The sequence below is a fragment of the Chaetodon auriga genome, chromosome 2 (genome assembly GCF_051107435.1).
Source record: "Chaetodon auriga isolate fChaAug3 chromosome 2, fChaAug3.hap1, whole genome shotgun sequence".
In the NCBI taxonomy this organism is placed as follows: domain Eukaryota; kingdom Metazoa; phylum Chordata; class Actinopteri; order Chaetodontiformes; family Chaetodontidae; genus Chaetodon; species Chaetodon auriga.
Window position 1 is genome coordinate 13026462 of NC_135075.1, and position 15955 is coordinate 13042416.

At 44.8% G+C, this 15955-nt stretch overlaps 1 protein-coding gene across 7 annotated transcripts in view; it reads right to left on the reverse strand.

The window, feature by feature from the left end:
- Positions 1-165: 165 nt before the first annotated feature.
- ppfia4 (PTPRF interacting protein alpha 4) overlaps positions 166-15955 on the reverse strand; it is a 55259-nt gene continuing 39469 nt past the window's right edge. For 4 of the 7 annotated variants that reach the window (XM_076755220.1, XM_076755254.1, XM_076755245.1 and 1 more), the window contains 25 exons: positions 14547-14768; positions 13653-13787; positions 12835-12969; positions 12555-12638; positions 11057-11188; positions 10849-10911; positions 9668-9759; positions 9429-9558; positions 8752-8948; positions 7698-7926; positions 7570-7605; positions 7365-7486; positions 7021-7136; positions 6836-6917; positions 6616-6697; positions 6190-6390; positions 5547-5609; positions 5151-5177; positions 4739-4914; positions 4458-4555; positions 3623-3798; positions 2858-2926; positions 2582-2768; positions 2328-2425; positions 166-1777 (listed from right to left, as the gene is read on the reverse strand). In XM_076755220.1, coding sequence (XP_076611335.1) covers positions 2367-2425; positions 2582-2768; positions 2858-2926; positions 3623-3798; positions 4458-4555; positions 4739-4914; positions 5151-5177; positions 5547-5609; positions 6190-6390; positions 6616-6697; positions 6836-6917; positions 7021-7136; positions 7365-7486; positions 7570-7605; positions 7698-7926; positions 8752-8948; positions 9429-9558; positions 9668-9759; positions 10849-10911; positions 11057-11188; positions 12555-12638; positions 12835-12969; positions 13653-13787; positions 14547-14768 — 2913 coding nt within the window. In that variant the 3' untranslated portion in view covers positions 166-1777; positions 2328-2366. The remainder of the gene's footprint in view (positions 1778-2327; positions 2426-2581; positions 2769-2857; positions 2927-3622; positions 3799-4457; positions 4556-4738; positions 4915-5150; positions 5178-5546; positions 5610-6189; positions 6391-6615; positions 6698-6835; positions 6918-7020; positions 7137-7364; positions 7487-7569; positions 7606-7697; positions 7927-8751; positions 8949-9428; positions 9559-9667; positions 9760-10848; positions 10912-11056; positions 11189-12554; positions 12639-12834; positions 12970-13652; positions 13788-14546; positions 14769-15955) is intronic. The other 3 variants (XR_013078439.1, XM_076755237.1, XM_076755229.1) reach the window with 3 other exon arrangements.

Here is a 15955-nt window from a genome sequence, read left to right on the forward strand (position 1 = left end):
TTTGTAACTAAGATTGTTGTGTATTTGTAGATGTTTTGAAAAGTGATATTTTCTGTCCAATTCCTGCAATAAAGACCATTTTCAATACATTGTTTTTGTCGCTGTCCTTAACCACCCATGAGACACTTTGAGGGCAAAAAGCTCAAAAGGAACACAACATCCAAATCTTTAAAAAACAGCTTTACTTATGTCTATATAGTGTCATAAATACAGTTCACTTTTTTAAATAGCCAAATAATAAAATCTTGATTTGTCAGCATTGTTTCACACCTGGAATAAAGACACAGTACTCATAGCTGCCACATAGCACATTACACCTTTTAGACACCTTGGAGGAACTGTAAAATAATAATAATAATAAAAAAAAAAAAATTAAAAGATTGTACACCCATCCAGCACTTCACTGGTTCATATGCTGTGTTCTCATTGGATGAGGAGTTGGTCAGCCAAGAGTACTGACTGCTCACTGGCACGTCTCCACGGCAACTAAACGGGAGGTGACGGCGCAGGATCAGACGAGCCCGTCACTTTAAGCAGTTTTAGGTTTATGTCATTGGCTGATGTTGAGCAGCAGTTTACAGTTTGATTTGAGAGAAAGTAAGGAATCAACAGAGAGGAGCTACAGTGTTCACACTACCCATCCACAGAGAAACGTCATGGTCACACGGCTGGGGTCGGCCCTTCACACACAACCTCTCAACAAGTCTTGAGCAGAGAGACTCATTCGCTCACTCGCGGCACACACAAACACACGCACACACACTTTTCATATTAAAGGATTCTCTCTATTCTAGGCTACATAGTGTCATACTGAAGGCGAGAGAGGCGAAGAGAGGAGAGGTAACAGCTACATAGTGTCCAAAGAAGAGGAGGAGGAGGCAGAGGGAAAAGGAAAGATCAGGAGAAGAGGCAAATAGAGAAGTCTGAAATTGGACCCATGAACCTGTGAAGAGTCCTTGTAGAAACACACCCCCTCCTTAGTGAGACCCTCCCACTAACGATTCACACACTTACAGCATACAGCAAAAGACACACAAAGGTCCGACACGGAGAGAAAGAGAAAGAAAGAGAAAGAGAGAGAGAGAACAGTCACTATCGAATACAGGGCATTGGGTTTTCATACAGCAATGATATTATATTATTTCCATATATATTTCCAATATATATATATATATATATATAATATTTCTATAAAAAACATAAGTCATCCATTTTATGTACAGAGACGATAAATGAGTAATACCTTGCATAACCGGTAGAGGGGCAATGTGCAGTGGGATCTGCCATTTATACAAGTATTCATCATTCCCAAATCCAAATCAACAGCTTGTCACCACGCCTTCAAATCTTTTTTGCACTGACCAGCTTTTGTGATGCAGAGGACGCGATGACACAGGAAGGTTGGTTTGAACTTGGCCACATGTTGAGAGATTAGAACCAGGACAAGAACCCACAGCTGAGACCAGGGGGAGCAGGAGCACAACACCACAACAACAAGGCTACTGGGAGCACTGGGGTAAACTGGGAGAGACGGGTATGAGTCTCCTTTACAGCAGCGAGCGCAGCCAATGAGCACTCTCAGAGTTCAAAGGTCAGAGTTGGCCTCTGTATTGCACGTGTCCGAAGGAGAGGTGAGAGGTGAAAGGTGGGAGGTGAGGCTGGGCAACAGTGGGGTGAAGGCCCACCCCCCCAGTGGCACCCAGGACTCCCTCTCCAGATTTGGCATATCACTCTCAAAAGGCCGCAAGCATGTGTCCGTATAGGTAATGAGAATGCACTGGAAGAGAGAAAACGATGAGGACAGTGAGAAAGGAAGTAAAGAGTTCCTGCCGCTTTGACATTTACAATACAAGCAGATATCTAACGGCCCAGTGTGGAGGGTTTAGGGGGATCTATCGGCAGAAATGAGAAATAATATTCATAAGTATGTTTTCATTAATTTATAATCAGCTGAAAAAAGAATCCATCATACCACACTAAGTACTAAAACTGACAATGATTTAGTCCATCAGCTTTCCCAGTTGGTCTGTGCCACCAGTCCCAAGACCATTGGCTCCTACTGAAGACGTATAATAGGTCACAAATATATACTTTAATTTCCATAAATAGGTCAAATAGTTTCCCAAAACAGCTGGACGTTGTAGTTTCAGCAAATAGTTTCAAGTCACATTTTCACATAGTTCAATAGCTAAACATTTGACTGCATTAACCTGGTACTGCAAAGTGACTTCCACATTCATTCCTCATGCCACAAAGCTGTGCAATGCGGGTTAAAAGCGCACTGACCTGTAAGTTCAGCAGTTTAAGGTAATGTTTTGTTAGCTTACCTGTTTGCATTAGCGCTCCTGTTAGTAAGAAGAGAGAAATTAGCATGAATAGGTCCGCACGGCCGAGGGGTCGAGTCTCGGGGGCGCCGGGGGAGGAGCTTGAGAGGACGTGGCGCAGAGGGGTTTGGGCACAGCAGGACAGAGAGGACATAGCATGCCGTTAGTCAGTCAGTAGAAGCAGAGAGAAGCCCATAGACACACACAGAAAAATACATAGGCTGAGGTGGAGGAGCTTGGTTAGTACTGTAACACACCTTCAGGCTGCAGCTGTTTCTTGGCCATCAGATTCACAGAGGGTGGCATGGACATGGAGGGCATGCGGAAGCCAGCAGGCAGCGTTTCCATGGAGCCCGCCATCATGCCCAGGCCCGCCCCTCCCTCACGTGCCCGAAATCTCTTGCGCCACGATGGAGAGCGTCGAAAAGACTTGTCATCTCCAGTCTACAGGGACAGGGAGAACATCGAGGTCACACAGTTGGCCCTTTTTCAACAATATTGTATTTGATCAAAGCAGCAACTCGAGAGGTCACCTCTTCTAGTCGACGGTCGGTCCCCAAGGCTAACAGGTTGTTGAACTCTCTCTCCAGAACCTGCCGTGCCTGAAAAACCGCACAGACAACCTCTGTCAGAAGAAGACACGGTGACACTGTGGTTTAACCAACAAGAGTCAGAAAGTAACAAGAGCTGATGGCAAAATATCAACGAAAGCTGTGGAAATACCTGTAAGATTAAAAATAATTCCTCTGATGAGTCACAGCAACCTTCACGTTTTTGTTCACCTGTGATTTGAAACTCTAGGCAAGTAATTTGTACTGAAGCCCGTGGCCAGGAAATTCTCTCAAGTGATTTGTAAGTGAGAACAACAGAGAGCCCTTTTGATCAGCTGAACAAATGATACTGAATCTGAAGCAGGAGTAAATGTTGCACCATGTAGCCAGCAGGAGGAAGAAATGCTGACTGCACACAAACCACTGCGTCACTAAAAAATAAATCAAGCACTCTCATAAAAACCTCAACAACAGTGACTGTTGGAAGATTGAACGGGTGCAGAACAGCCAAAAGGCCTGCCATGAGCTTAAAGTACCGGGAAAGCTTGTGATACAAAAACAAATCTGATCGGTGACAATTTTAGTCAATATCCTACACAGATATGTCATAATTCATTAAGACTACCCAAAAAACGACCAAACTGCCCTTAAAAATCAGATTATACAACACTTTATATTTCTCTCACATTCAGATCAGTTCAACCGTTGCATGCTGAGTGTAAACAGCTGTGTTTCCTCTATATCCACCTGTGTGTTCTGCATAGGGATCTGCAGGATGAGCGCTAGGCTGCTGTAGTCGAACGTCTCGTCCAGAGAGATGAGCGCTCCGTGGACGCCGCTCTCCAACAGGTTGCTGCTATACTCCCTCAAACCAATGGACAAGACCCAGTGGATCACCTGCTCATTGGTCCACACCAACACATCTAAAGTGGAAGAGTGTGATTCATGGTACTGAAGCATAACGTTATACAGGGTGTAAGCGCATACAGTATGATCACAGCAAATATGAGCAACTTGATTTCGAGTAAGAGCTAGAAAGAGAAAGAGATAAAGAGATAATGTGCATGTCCACATAGTGTCAACTCACTGGCACACTCCCTTTGTTCATTTAAAGCACAGCTGTCAGCCAGCTTTCCAAGTTGGAACAGGCGGTGTGTGTGTGTGTGTGTGTGTGTGTGTGTGTGTGTGTGTAAACAGGGCAGGATTGTGATTTGACATGACAGCTGAGTCAAGTTCATGTGCAGAACTCAAGGTCAAAAGGGCGAGAAGGCTGGCTGGATCTAAGAGTGTGTGTGTGTGTGTGTGTGTGTGTGTGTGTGTGTGTGTGTGTGTGTGTGTATTTATTCTTGGTATGTGGAGCTTTGGATCATAAGATTGCAGGCCTGCTTCAGTTGGCTTTTTGACAGTCTAGGGTGCAGCTGTTTCAGTGCTCAGGCCAAACTGACAGTATGAGACGAAACCACTAGGTGGTACTCTGGCCTGATGAGACTGTGGAAGCGTGCACGCCGGTGAACTCGTGTTTGAACATGCGTGTGCTTGCTTTTTTTGTCACAGTGTGTATAAGAGTGTGTGTAAAGTGCACCTTTCATGTCGTGCTGGCTGTCCTCTCTCCGGCGCTCCAGGTCTTTCCTGTCATAATTGAGTCTCTTCAAGCACATAATCCCATACTGCAGACTAGCCCTGGTACACACACATGCAAACACACAAAAATGATGGAACAAACAAGCTCACACACTCACACACACACACACACACAGAAAAGTGCAAGCACATATGCATCATTAGCCTGCTCATTTTCATTGCTAATGTATCCAGTTAGCATCCAGTTAGCTGCACAAACAGACGCTAGGCCCTGCTACAGACCTATGGAAGCTGTCCACCATCTTGAGGTGGCTCCTCAGATCCTTCTTGGTCAGGTGGTCCAGCATGCGTGCGTCCACCAGACACTCCATGAAGTAGGAGCGGTACTGAGGCAGACCAAGGCTGGGCAGCCACTCGTTCCCTATCCACTCATGATTCATGTCGCCATACGCCAGAGTCTACAGGGAGAGGAGGACATGATGTTACTAATCGGTGCAACAGAAAAAGAGGGACACTGCTCTCTGTCTCAGGATTATTTACTATACATGTGCACATGGATGTCGGACTTCTACTTCCCAATGATGGCCCTCTTTTATTCAAACACACAGACCCTATGTGTGTGTGTGTTAGTAAGAGTGTGGACACCGCTTCAGAGTGTGTGTGTGGACAGATGTTAACAGATCAGCGACCTCACCTGCGCCCAGCTGCCTTCCTCATTGTCCTGAGTTGGCAGCATGGTGGAGACAATATACAAGATTAGAGAGACAGCCAAAAAACACACATGTTGCACATTCAGAACCACACACACACACACACACACACACACACAGAGCTCTTATTCTGCAGTTAACCTTCAATCACATTAGTTAACTGTAGACACAGACCACATGACCACAGGTTATAACAGTCAGATCCAACACCCACGTACAAATACCAGCACGAGCACAGAAATGCGTTAGTGTGTGATGTAAACGTTATGTCAAGGGGTCTTCCGGGAGATGACATATGTGTGTCACGGTGGGGACAGTGTGAGTGTGAGAGAGTGTTCGGTGGGGGGGAAAGGGGAGGGGAGGACCCAGATGGTACTGACCGCTTTCGTGGAGGAAGCCAGGTTCTCCATCTCTTCATGAGTCACCCACACATTTCCGGAGGACTGCTCAGAGGACAAAAACATACACACACACACACACACACGCAGACACACAAAATAACACATCCACGAACTCACTCATGTGTGTATTTTCACACATACCGACCCCACCGTGCACACACACAGAGGCAGACAAACATGAACACACACACACACACACACACACACACACACACACACACACACACAGACAAACATTGTGATAAGTGATGCCAAGGGAGGGAGTGTATTTCAGGCAGGTAGCTTGTCGCTATATCTGGCACTATTTGTGTGTCATTTTCCCACAGAACCTCATGCAATTTATGGCAGCAGAAAAGGACAAGGCAACCTCAGGTGGAAGGGACAAAGCAAGCCTCTACTGTGGTCTGAACAGAAGACCAAAGAAAGCAAAAGCAGTGAAAAGCCGTCACCCCAGGGTGCAGAGTGAAGGTTAAGCCCAGTAGTGGAGGAGTGTTTTGTGTTCATATTCACAATCCGGGATTCATGTTTTGTGTCCGCTCATGTGCTCCATCATCTCTTTGTATAAGCATGAAGACAGCCGTGTATGTGTGATCATGAAGGTGTATCTGCTGTGTTATTTTACCGTTCTGGAGGTAAGTGGTGCAGACGGGCTGGTGAGGGATACCATCTCCTGGATGGCCAAGCGGAGTTTGAGTCTGTGCAGAGGGTTGCTGATGCCAATCTCACGCTGGATCTCTGTGTCTGACAGAGCTGACATGATGGCTCCACTCTTCACGTTGGCGCGGCAGGCTGCCACATACCACGCCGGCATACCCACCCACAGCTGGTGAGAGTCGTCAAGATATTCAACATCACCATCATTGTTGCCATAAAAGGTCAGATAGAAGGGTGAAGGGAGTGCAGAGCAGGCTGTAATGGGCTGTCTCGTATTTGATATCACTGTATGACATTTTGTATTAGATCTAGTAACAGCCTGACATAAAGACAGCAAGACAGAGAGAGGGGAAACGCTTATGGTTGGCAGACATGAAAGTAATTAGGGGAGTACCTCTAGCCAGGAGACAACAGTAGGGCCGTCCCACTGGGCAAATGCCAGGCCTCTTTTCCTGGCGTCTTCCAGAAGCTCGTGCCTAACGAGAGAAAGAAACACGGACAAAGAAAGACAGAAGGAAGTGAGAATTACCACAGGAAAGGCTTTGTGAAAACATCAAGATAACAAGAATGAGAGAAAGTACACGCAGCAAAAGAACAAGAAAGGATGCTTTTACTTTTTCTTCATCCTGCGGTCCCTCTCAGCTTGTGTGCCCAGTTTTCCCAGAGTCATAGTGTCACCGATGCCCATCTCAAAGTCTGAAATACAGCAAAGCAGTGTTAATTTCTACCTCTGCAAATCACACACGATCTCACGCAGCCTGCAGCAGTGTGGGCGCCTGGTATTCAGCTGGCAGTGTACCTGATAGGGCCTGTAGAGGCTGTCCATCCCTGCCTACAGTCTGATCCATTCGACCCCCCTTCTCCTTCTTCCCAAACAATCGGCCGATGGATGACTTGATGCCTTTCTTCGGCTTGCTGCAAAAAGTTCAAACAGAGCAAATTGTGCTACAGTAAAATCTATAACATGATATATGATGCCAATAAGCAAGGTGAGCAATTGTTTTTGTCTGCTTGGTACAAAAAGAACGATTTCCCATTCCAGCCACGACAATCTTCGCCATATTAAGGATCTCTAAAAAGTCTCTACTGATGCTGATTTATTTGTGTGTGTGTGTGTGTGTGTGTGTGTGTGTGCGTGTGTACCCCCGTCCATCCTCTAGACTGCCTGTGAACTGGGCGAAATTGGTTTCCAGCCGTAAACTGCGGGGGGACGAGGGAGGCGATGTCTCACACTTGATAGTAGCTTTGTCCACTTCCACAGGAGACTAGAGGAGTCACAAAAGCAACTCAGTTCAGTCACGACAAAAACAGCCGTGGCATTTTACTGTATTTGTGTTTGTGAACTTACTGCCACTTTCCTGCGGTGTTTCCTCAAGTCGCTTGGCTGTGGAACAAAAACGCACACGGTTACAAAAACAGTTGGATCACGCTGCTGCTCGTGTGTGTATGACAGGTAGAGCGTGTGTGCTCTCTGACCAGAGTCATGATGCCTAGATGGTGGCTGGTGTTGCGTGAGTGGTGTTTAGGCGTGGAGTGGCCACTGGTGGGCGGGGAGGAGGATGATGCCAGGGACTGGGCGGTGGCCGAGGTGGGCAGGGCCCGGGGTCGAAGCGTCACGTTGAGTCCATCCATGCTGCCGCTGTTCACCCGAGACTCGATCTCGTCCGAGCGCAGGTCTGCTGACTCTCGCTCCACCTGGATCATCCTGCACACACACAAACATGCACACACACAAACACGCACAAACACACACACACACACACACACACACACACACACACACACACACATTTTTATCTTTGAATATGCAACATCTGGCAAATGAATTAACAATACACTCCTTGTATTTCTGTGGTAATGAATGAAATTCAGTATGAAGTTAAAAAAGCTCCAAATAAACTCATTTAGTTTTAATTTCTCATTTGCTCTACAAGTAGCTCTTATGTATTCAGTGGATCTGTGAAATAATCACCATGTATTTATTTATTCATCGTTAACAATGGTTTAAAAAATGTAATAAGCCAAAGATCCTGGCAAATATTGGCTTGTAAAAATACTATTTATAGTATGGACATTATTTTTATTCCTTCGAGAGAATCTGGCTCCTCTGCAGCATAATCAGCATCTATTTTGCATTTCCTCACCAGAAGCATATTCTGAGGTGTCACAAGAGGACCTTGTTTACTGTAAACTGCAATAAATCGTGTCCTCTTCCAGCTGGAAACAGAACCGAAGAGTGAGGAGTCTTATCTACATGTTATCATCTCTATATCTAAAGCCACTATCAGCTCTGGAGCATCATGTCTGGCCACAGGCCTTCATATGTTACGTTAACAAGATAAAGCAGCAGCACCTTTATTTACTGTAGTATCCTCGTGTCCCTTTTCTTGTAATTATTTGTTGCATTATCTTTAATACTTTGTTCTCCTCTTATCTGTATCCTGTTTCTTGCTGCTGCACTGACCCAATTTCCGCACGGGGGTCACAAAACTGTCATGTGCTGTAATCTAATGTGCCCGTGATTTGGCACCTTATCTCTTCGTTGATGGCGTCAAGCTGCTCCTGCAGCATGAGAGCGAGAGTCTGAGCGTCTGATTGGCCGCTGGGGGAAAGCAGGGCCGAGCTAACGTCATCATCCAGGTCTGACTCGACCTCGATGTCGCTGCCGAGGAGGTGGCTGACGCTCCCACGCAGAGACGGGTAGTCCTGTTCAAACACGGCGCACACCTGGACACAACAACCACACATATGAGCTTTAACAGGGACACACTTCACTTGTTAAACACACGCATCAGTTCAGATTAGAAATAAATGTTCCTGAGGAACATGCTACATTAATTCAGATTAAATGCAGACATAAAAATACAGTATGACGCTTGTGGACGTACATGACCAGTTGTGAGAAGAAATGGATGAACAGGGAACTTACATCAGACAGCATGTCCATGGCAGCAGGTGAAATAGAGACAGAGAGACGGAGAGGTTAGTAGAGAATGGTAAGTTAGGCATGAAGATCATCATACATCAGCCAAGCACTGACACTTATTAGCAAAGCGGACATGAACTTGGATAAAAGACTGGTAAGGCGCTGCATGTGGTTAGAAGAATAGTGGAAACATGATCTTGTCATCTGCAAGTTGGCCATCCTGCTTAGTGTATGCGAGGCCCTCTGGGGTTGTTTCGGCCTGATGAAGAGATTATCAGCACCTTGTTTGGGTCGTCTCGTAGCGCAGACAGCCTGCCCTTCTGTGCCCGCCTGATCACGGTTGTGCTGTAGTGGCCGTCTTGGCCCTCCACCACAGAAAAGCGAAGGTCACTGGAGCTACCCAGGTGAGACCTGAGATTATATGCACACAATAGCTTCCCATCAATAATGAACACAGTGCTTTGTTAGAAGGTGTGTATACGAGAGAGCTTGCATGGATGAGGTGTCTGTCTGTGTGTACCGAGGGTGAGTTCCATCTCCAAACGCCCCACTGCGGCGCTTCAAATGGTCGATCTCATTTCTCAACTTCTCAATCTCTCCAATCAGTCGTTCCTAAAGAAGAGAGGGGCGTTATGGGAGTATTCACACTGTTCATGGAAATAAAAGTAACAATACCTACAGTGTAGCATAATACTGCCCCATTAAAAGTAAAACTAGAAGTCCAAGCTAAAAGTAAGTCGAAAAAGTCCTGAGGTATGATTAGTAAAATGTACTTAGTATCAAAGATAGAAGTAATCATTATGCAAGAGAAGGTCTGCAGTGTCAGTGCTATGTTGGTCTGACATTTTGGGAAATATACTTATTTGTTTTCTTGCTGAGAATTAGATGACACTGATACCACTCTTATGCCAGTTCAGTAAAAATGACATTTCATCAGCAGATTGGGTTTTTATTGTGCTTTCAATCCAATCATTTTATTGGGTCTGGTTATTGTTTGTTGTTGTTTTTTCTTTTACTTTTGTGTTCATATCGATTTTTTTTTGCAAGTTTGTGTTATTTATGAATACATTTCTAAACACTGTACATGATTATTGCATTCTTGATAATAAAAGATTTAAAAAATGTCTGCTCAGTAAAAATGAAAATATAGAAAGCAGCCAGTTAGCTTAGCTTAGCAAGACCAGGAGTCAGCCATCACTGTGTCAGACAAGGAAAATGTCCAGCATATACTGCAAGCGCAAGGAAAGCCCCACCTTATCATTGCACTTACTTTGTACAGATACACAAATGAGATATAGATACAACATGTTCATTTGAGCTTTAGAGGTGCTGATAAGTAGATTTTGTTGTTTTGGACAGAGCCATGCTAGCTGTTTCCTCTTGTTTCTAGTACTTATGCTAAGATACACTAGCGTAACATAAAGACCGGCTGCTGTTTCATGTTTAGTGCACAGGCATGAGAGTGGAATCAATCCTCTCCTTTAATTTTTTTATGTTACAGTCCATTGAAGTAAGCTAATTTTAGCTACTCCATCTGAATATTTTTGGGTAGCTCGACATAAAATCTGTGCTTCTTTCAGTGAAGTGCTACAAAAGTGTATTTATGTACAGCGCTTGAGTAAATATACTTGTTTACATTCCACTACAGACATGGGGAATCCGAGTTGGAAGTGAGGTGACACTTCTAGGTGTCTTACTGACCCTGGTGTGGTGGAATTCTTCAAGCTGTTTCTGGCAGTTCTCGAGGTCTTGAATAAGGGAGTTCTAGACAAGAAAATCATGCAACCGTGTCAAAACAAATCTGTGGTCCAAGTAGAACATGTGCTACTGTATATTCATTTGATCCGTGAGGCAATAACAGCAGCAATATGAGCCGCTGCTTTGATGAATGTGTGTGCACAGGCCTTGCCTTGTCCTCCAGGGCGGCCATGCGTTCTTTCAAATGGAGCTGCAGTCTTTCATTGGACTCAGTGAGCAGACGATCCACGGTGTCAGACAAGCGCTTGTTGTGCTCCTCGTTCATTTTCTCTCTCTGACGAGCCTGATGAGCGGGAATGACATCATCATATTTTGTCTTTGACACCAGCTCCATTTGGGTGTATTTATGCAGCTAATCAAGCATCTCTGCATGGATTAAAAGATGAAGGGTGTATTTAGCCCAAGATCACCAGCTGCCAGATATAGGTCGTCTTGGCCAACAATGGATCTCGCTGCCAGAATGATTTAATTACAGTCATTTACGTGATGATGAAAAAGGGTTAAACGCCCTCTCTTACATGGGAAGTGTTGTGCTTAATGTGTATTCTACAGTAATTTCATTAAAGTAAATTAACACAGACACGCACAAACGCAAATCTGCATCCTAAGAGAACTCCTTTAACTAAATATAGTCATGAGATCGCAGAGAGAGAGAGAGGGAAATTAGCCTTGCGTGAATTATTCAGTCTAAAGATAGCAGCCAATCAGTCTTATGGGGGGGATGTGTTGCAGCAAGATATGTGGATTTGGTTCAAATTCATGCAACAATGCACCGGGAAAATGGAGTTCTCCATATGTGTGTCTGCCCTGTGTGTTTGTGTATGTACGTGTATGCATGAGGGAGCAGAGAGTCAAGACGTCCAACTAATGTGAAGCATCAGCCCCCACCCCCCCTCCACAATACACATGCACACACCCACATAGACAGACAGACAGACAGACACACACACACACACACACACACACACACACACACACACACACACAGAGTTGTGTTTCCATCATTTCTGGGGACATTACATTGACTTACATTCATTTCCTGGAGACTTACTATAACCATAACCATAAACACTGCATGCCTAACCCTAACACTTACCCCCTGACCTTAACCCCATTCTCCACCCTAAATTTTAATGATTTACATTACGGGGACTTGAGTTTAGTCCCCATAAGGAAGGTGAGTCCCCAAAATGTGACTGCGTAAACAGATTTATGTCCCCACAACGTGAGCAATACCTGTCCACGCAAATGCAGACAGTCCATGTTTCCATCACAGAGGACACTATGTAGACTTATATTCATTTCCCGGAGACTTACCCTAACCACAACCACTACTTACCCAAAACTAACCCTAACCCAAGTCTTCACCCTAAAATGTAATGATTTACATTACGAGGACTTGTGCTTTGTCCCCATAAGGAAGGCGAGTCCCTACAATGTCACTGTGCAAACAGATTTATGTCCCCACTACATGAGTAACTACACATCCACACACACACGCACACACACACACACATGCACTTCATAATGAGAGGTCAGAGAAACCCTGCAGGGCTGGTGCACACACACACACACACACACACACACACACACACACACACACACACACACACACACACAGACACACACACACACATACACACACACACCCTTCCTAGCTCTTGGTTCTTCTCCTCCAGTTGTGACTCCAGCTGTCTGAGTCGTTCTTCCACATTGCCATGGCGCTCCTCAGCCTGCAGGGGGAGACACTTACATGTAAGTAAAACAGCCTCTGTCTATGAGCTTTGTGCTGGGCTCACATGTATATCTGCCTCTGTGTTTTGTGTTTAAATCACTGATTCTCGTTTTATTGGATAAGTATAATTTGCTATGTTTTCCACAGTTCTATGTTGGTGTGTTAGTGTGTGTGCGTGTGTATGTGTGTGTTACTTTGGAAAGTGCTGCCACTCTCTGTGCCAGTTCAGCTTCCACCTCTGGCAGTGTCTCAGCCTTCCTCATGGTCTGAGCCAGCCTCTGCTCTGCCATCTCCAGCATCTCCTGCAGCTGGCGCACCTTCTCCTCGCTCTGACACACACACACACACACACACACACACACACACACACAGACACACAAAGGAAGAAGAGGGACATTAGTGAGATCACAAGAGAGGTGTAATCAGTGTAGCACAGCCAGTGAGCAGCAAGGACACGACATCCAGGCACGAATGGAGGATGTTCCTGGTATTCCCCATTTGGAGCTGAACCCAGATTCACCCTGAACTACACATGAACCTTTGAATAGCATGCTCTCTCACTCACTATATATTCTTCAATACCTTACATACATAGCCACATTTTGAAAAACTCAATTGATTTTCTGATTCTACTATCTCAGCTGTATTGCGGTTGAAATGGTCAGGCCATGAAATATTCAAATGTTGGAAGAGAGACAGAGACATCAGACATATTTCACCTTGCATCAAGACAAATGTGCTACTTTTGTTGTCACTGAACAACACATTAGGACAGTAAAACATCCAAGAAAGCCTGAGTATGGCAGAATGTTGTTGTTTTTCAGACACTGTGCTTAAATCCCAGGCAGGGATGTGTGGAATTAGCTCAGTGAGCAGCTATCTTCCATTTGAAGTTAACTTTTATTCAATTCTCTCTGAATGATAATTCAAGATGCTGAAATCTGAAAAGGATCACGGTGCACACTGTGACCTTTTCAACCCTGTATGGCTCTTACTGTTGTGTGCATGTTACCTGTCGGTGCAGCGAGTCCTTGGTGGCCAGTTCATTCTCCAGTTTGTCGTTGAGGTCGTGGATGTGTGTGGTCTCCCGCTGAGCAGCCAGGTAGCGCTTCTCTAATGTCGTTATCCTCTCCTCCATATCCTCTCTCTGTGGGTGCAGAGACAAACAACAGCAGGAAAATCATGAGAGAAAAGCCTGCAACAATGTGCACCGTGAGACCAAAAGCCATAACCAGTGTGCTTTATCTCTACCTGTATGGCAAAATTCTCCCTTTCATGATTGAATATACATAATATTGAATATATAGAAACCTTCATAGTATCTTGTGTTTTTGAAGAAATGTATGTACTTTACCATTTTGTAATGATGGAAAATTACTCAAATGCATGTCAGTTAAACTGAAAATATGCTTTAAGTAGTTTCCATTTCTGTATTGTGTGACAGCATGCACACTGACAAACAATGCTGAGCTCCTACAGTTGTCAGGATTGAAGTAATCAATAAATGAGCTTTGACAGAAGACAGTGTGGTTACAGCTTACAGGTCTGTGTGGTCCTCATGTACAGCAATGCACTTTTACGAACTCTTATAATGCTAGCAAGTAGCTAAATATCTGTGGTTTTGCGTCCAGTTACAATAAACAGACTTGAGCTCAAAAGGTGACTGACTTGACACACTATTGTGTCTTAACCATCTGCTATGACGTAAAGTTTCTCAAAGGTGAAACAAAGGTATATTTTTTTAAATAATGATAAAGTAATATATTAATAAAGAACTGTGTTTTTTTCCACAAAACTGCAGAATGTTAAATTTTATAAGCTTTTCACTTAAAAAGCTCCAGGTTTCTGTAGCCTGCTGCTCTTAGTGCTCGCTCCTAGATCAAAAGCACATTTCCTTTGCCCTCACCTCTCTCTGCTCCCTCTGTTGTTTGATTGACAGCTCCTCGCTGCGGCTCAGTTCTCTGCGTGCATTTGTGAGCTCGGCTTCAAGCTCGGCCAAACGGGCGTTGAGAGTGGTAGAGTGCTCGCGGCTCTGGGCCAGCTCCTTATTAGTCCGATCCAGCAGCTCCTGAAGCTCAGACACCCGGCTGCCATCGTCATGGGCGTCTATGGAGCCGTTGGGCAGTCTCTGTAAGGTGGACACACAGACTTAATAGACATATATGCACACTGTTGCATAAAATGCATTGACTGAGGCACATGCACAAATGTGCATGCTGTGGGTAGACGGTATTGAAAGTTGTACAACTGATAAAGTTGGATGACCTAGATAAACAAGAGTTGAGTCTTTTGCATAGGGGGTTGGGTTGTGTGAGGTTAGCCTGCCATGTTGTTGTTTTGATGTTGTTTCTCTTCTCTTTCTAGCTCAAAGTACAGTTAATTCCAGGGCCGTAATTAAACAAACCTTTGGGGACACATATTCAGACAGGCAACACAGTGGGCAGCCAAAGTTAGTAGGACCCCCTCTGCTTTCTCATGTTCCAATTTTGCCTGCTCATGAATACCTTACAGAAACATAAACATACCATGAAACACTGGGGGAAATCGTCCGAAGCTGTGTAATAAAACACACCTGGTGATTCGTGCAGTTGTGCATAATTCCAGTTTAGCCATATAAACTCATTAGATTTACTCCTGGGGATGTTGGAAATTGCATTGTGCAGCCAAATCTGACTGACAATGTGTGGCAATAAGGTATGACATGGCTCCAGGATAGTCTTGGTTCGGGTTCCAGCTGAAAAAGTACATGTGGTCAGGATAATTTTATGGTGTTCTGAATTAAAAATATCCCCTAAAGCGTGCTGGTTGCAACATCCGGGGGCAGTGACTGTCAGCAGGGCAGCGGCTGCCGTGGATAAATGTCCTGGCAGAGTGTGTGCTCACACTCTTCCTCCTAATGCTCGTACTCTAGTAATTTCCTCCTCATCCTTTCTCCCTCACTCTCTGTGGCCATGCATTGATGCAGCCTTCTCCTTGCTCTCATACCTTCTTCATGGTAAGTCATTTATTTTTCAAGTTTAATTATTCCTTTAAAAAAAACAAAAAATGGTATATTGACACTTATTTCGGCTATGTTTATCCTTACGGCAAAGAAATAGGAGCCAAAGTAATAAGATCTTGTGCTGCTCCTCTTCGGTTGCCCAGGCCCGTATAGAGGCTGACGATTTCCATCCAGATACAAATAGGCTCTGCTGTTTAATCGCGGGGAGGTTTGTTCCTCCCTGTGGATGAACCCAGACGCAGTTACATAATGTGTGCTCATTTCAGGGTCGGCCTCAAACCGTGGAGGACAGGGCGCGAATAGAGAGCAAGAGT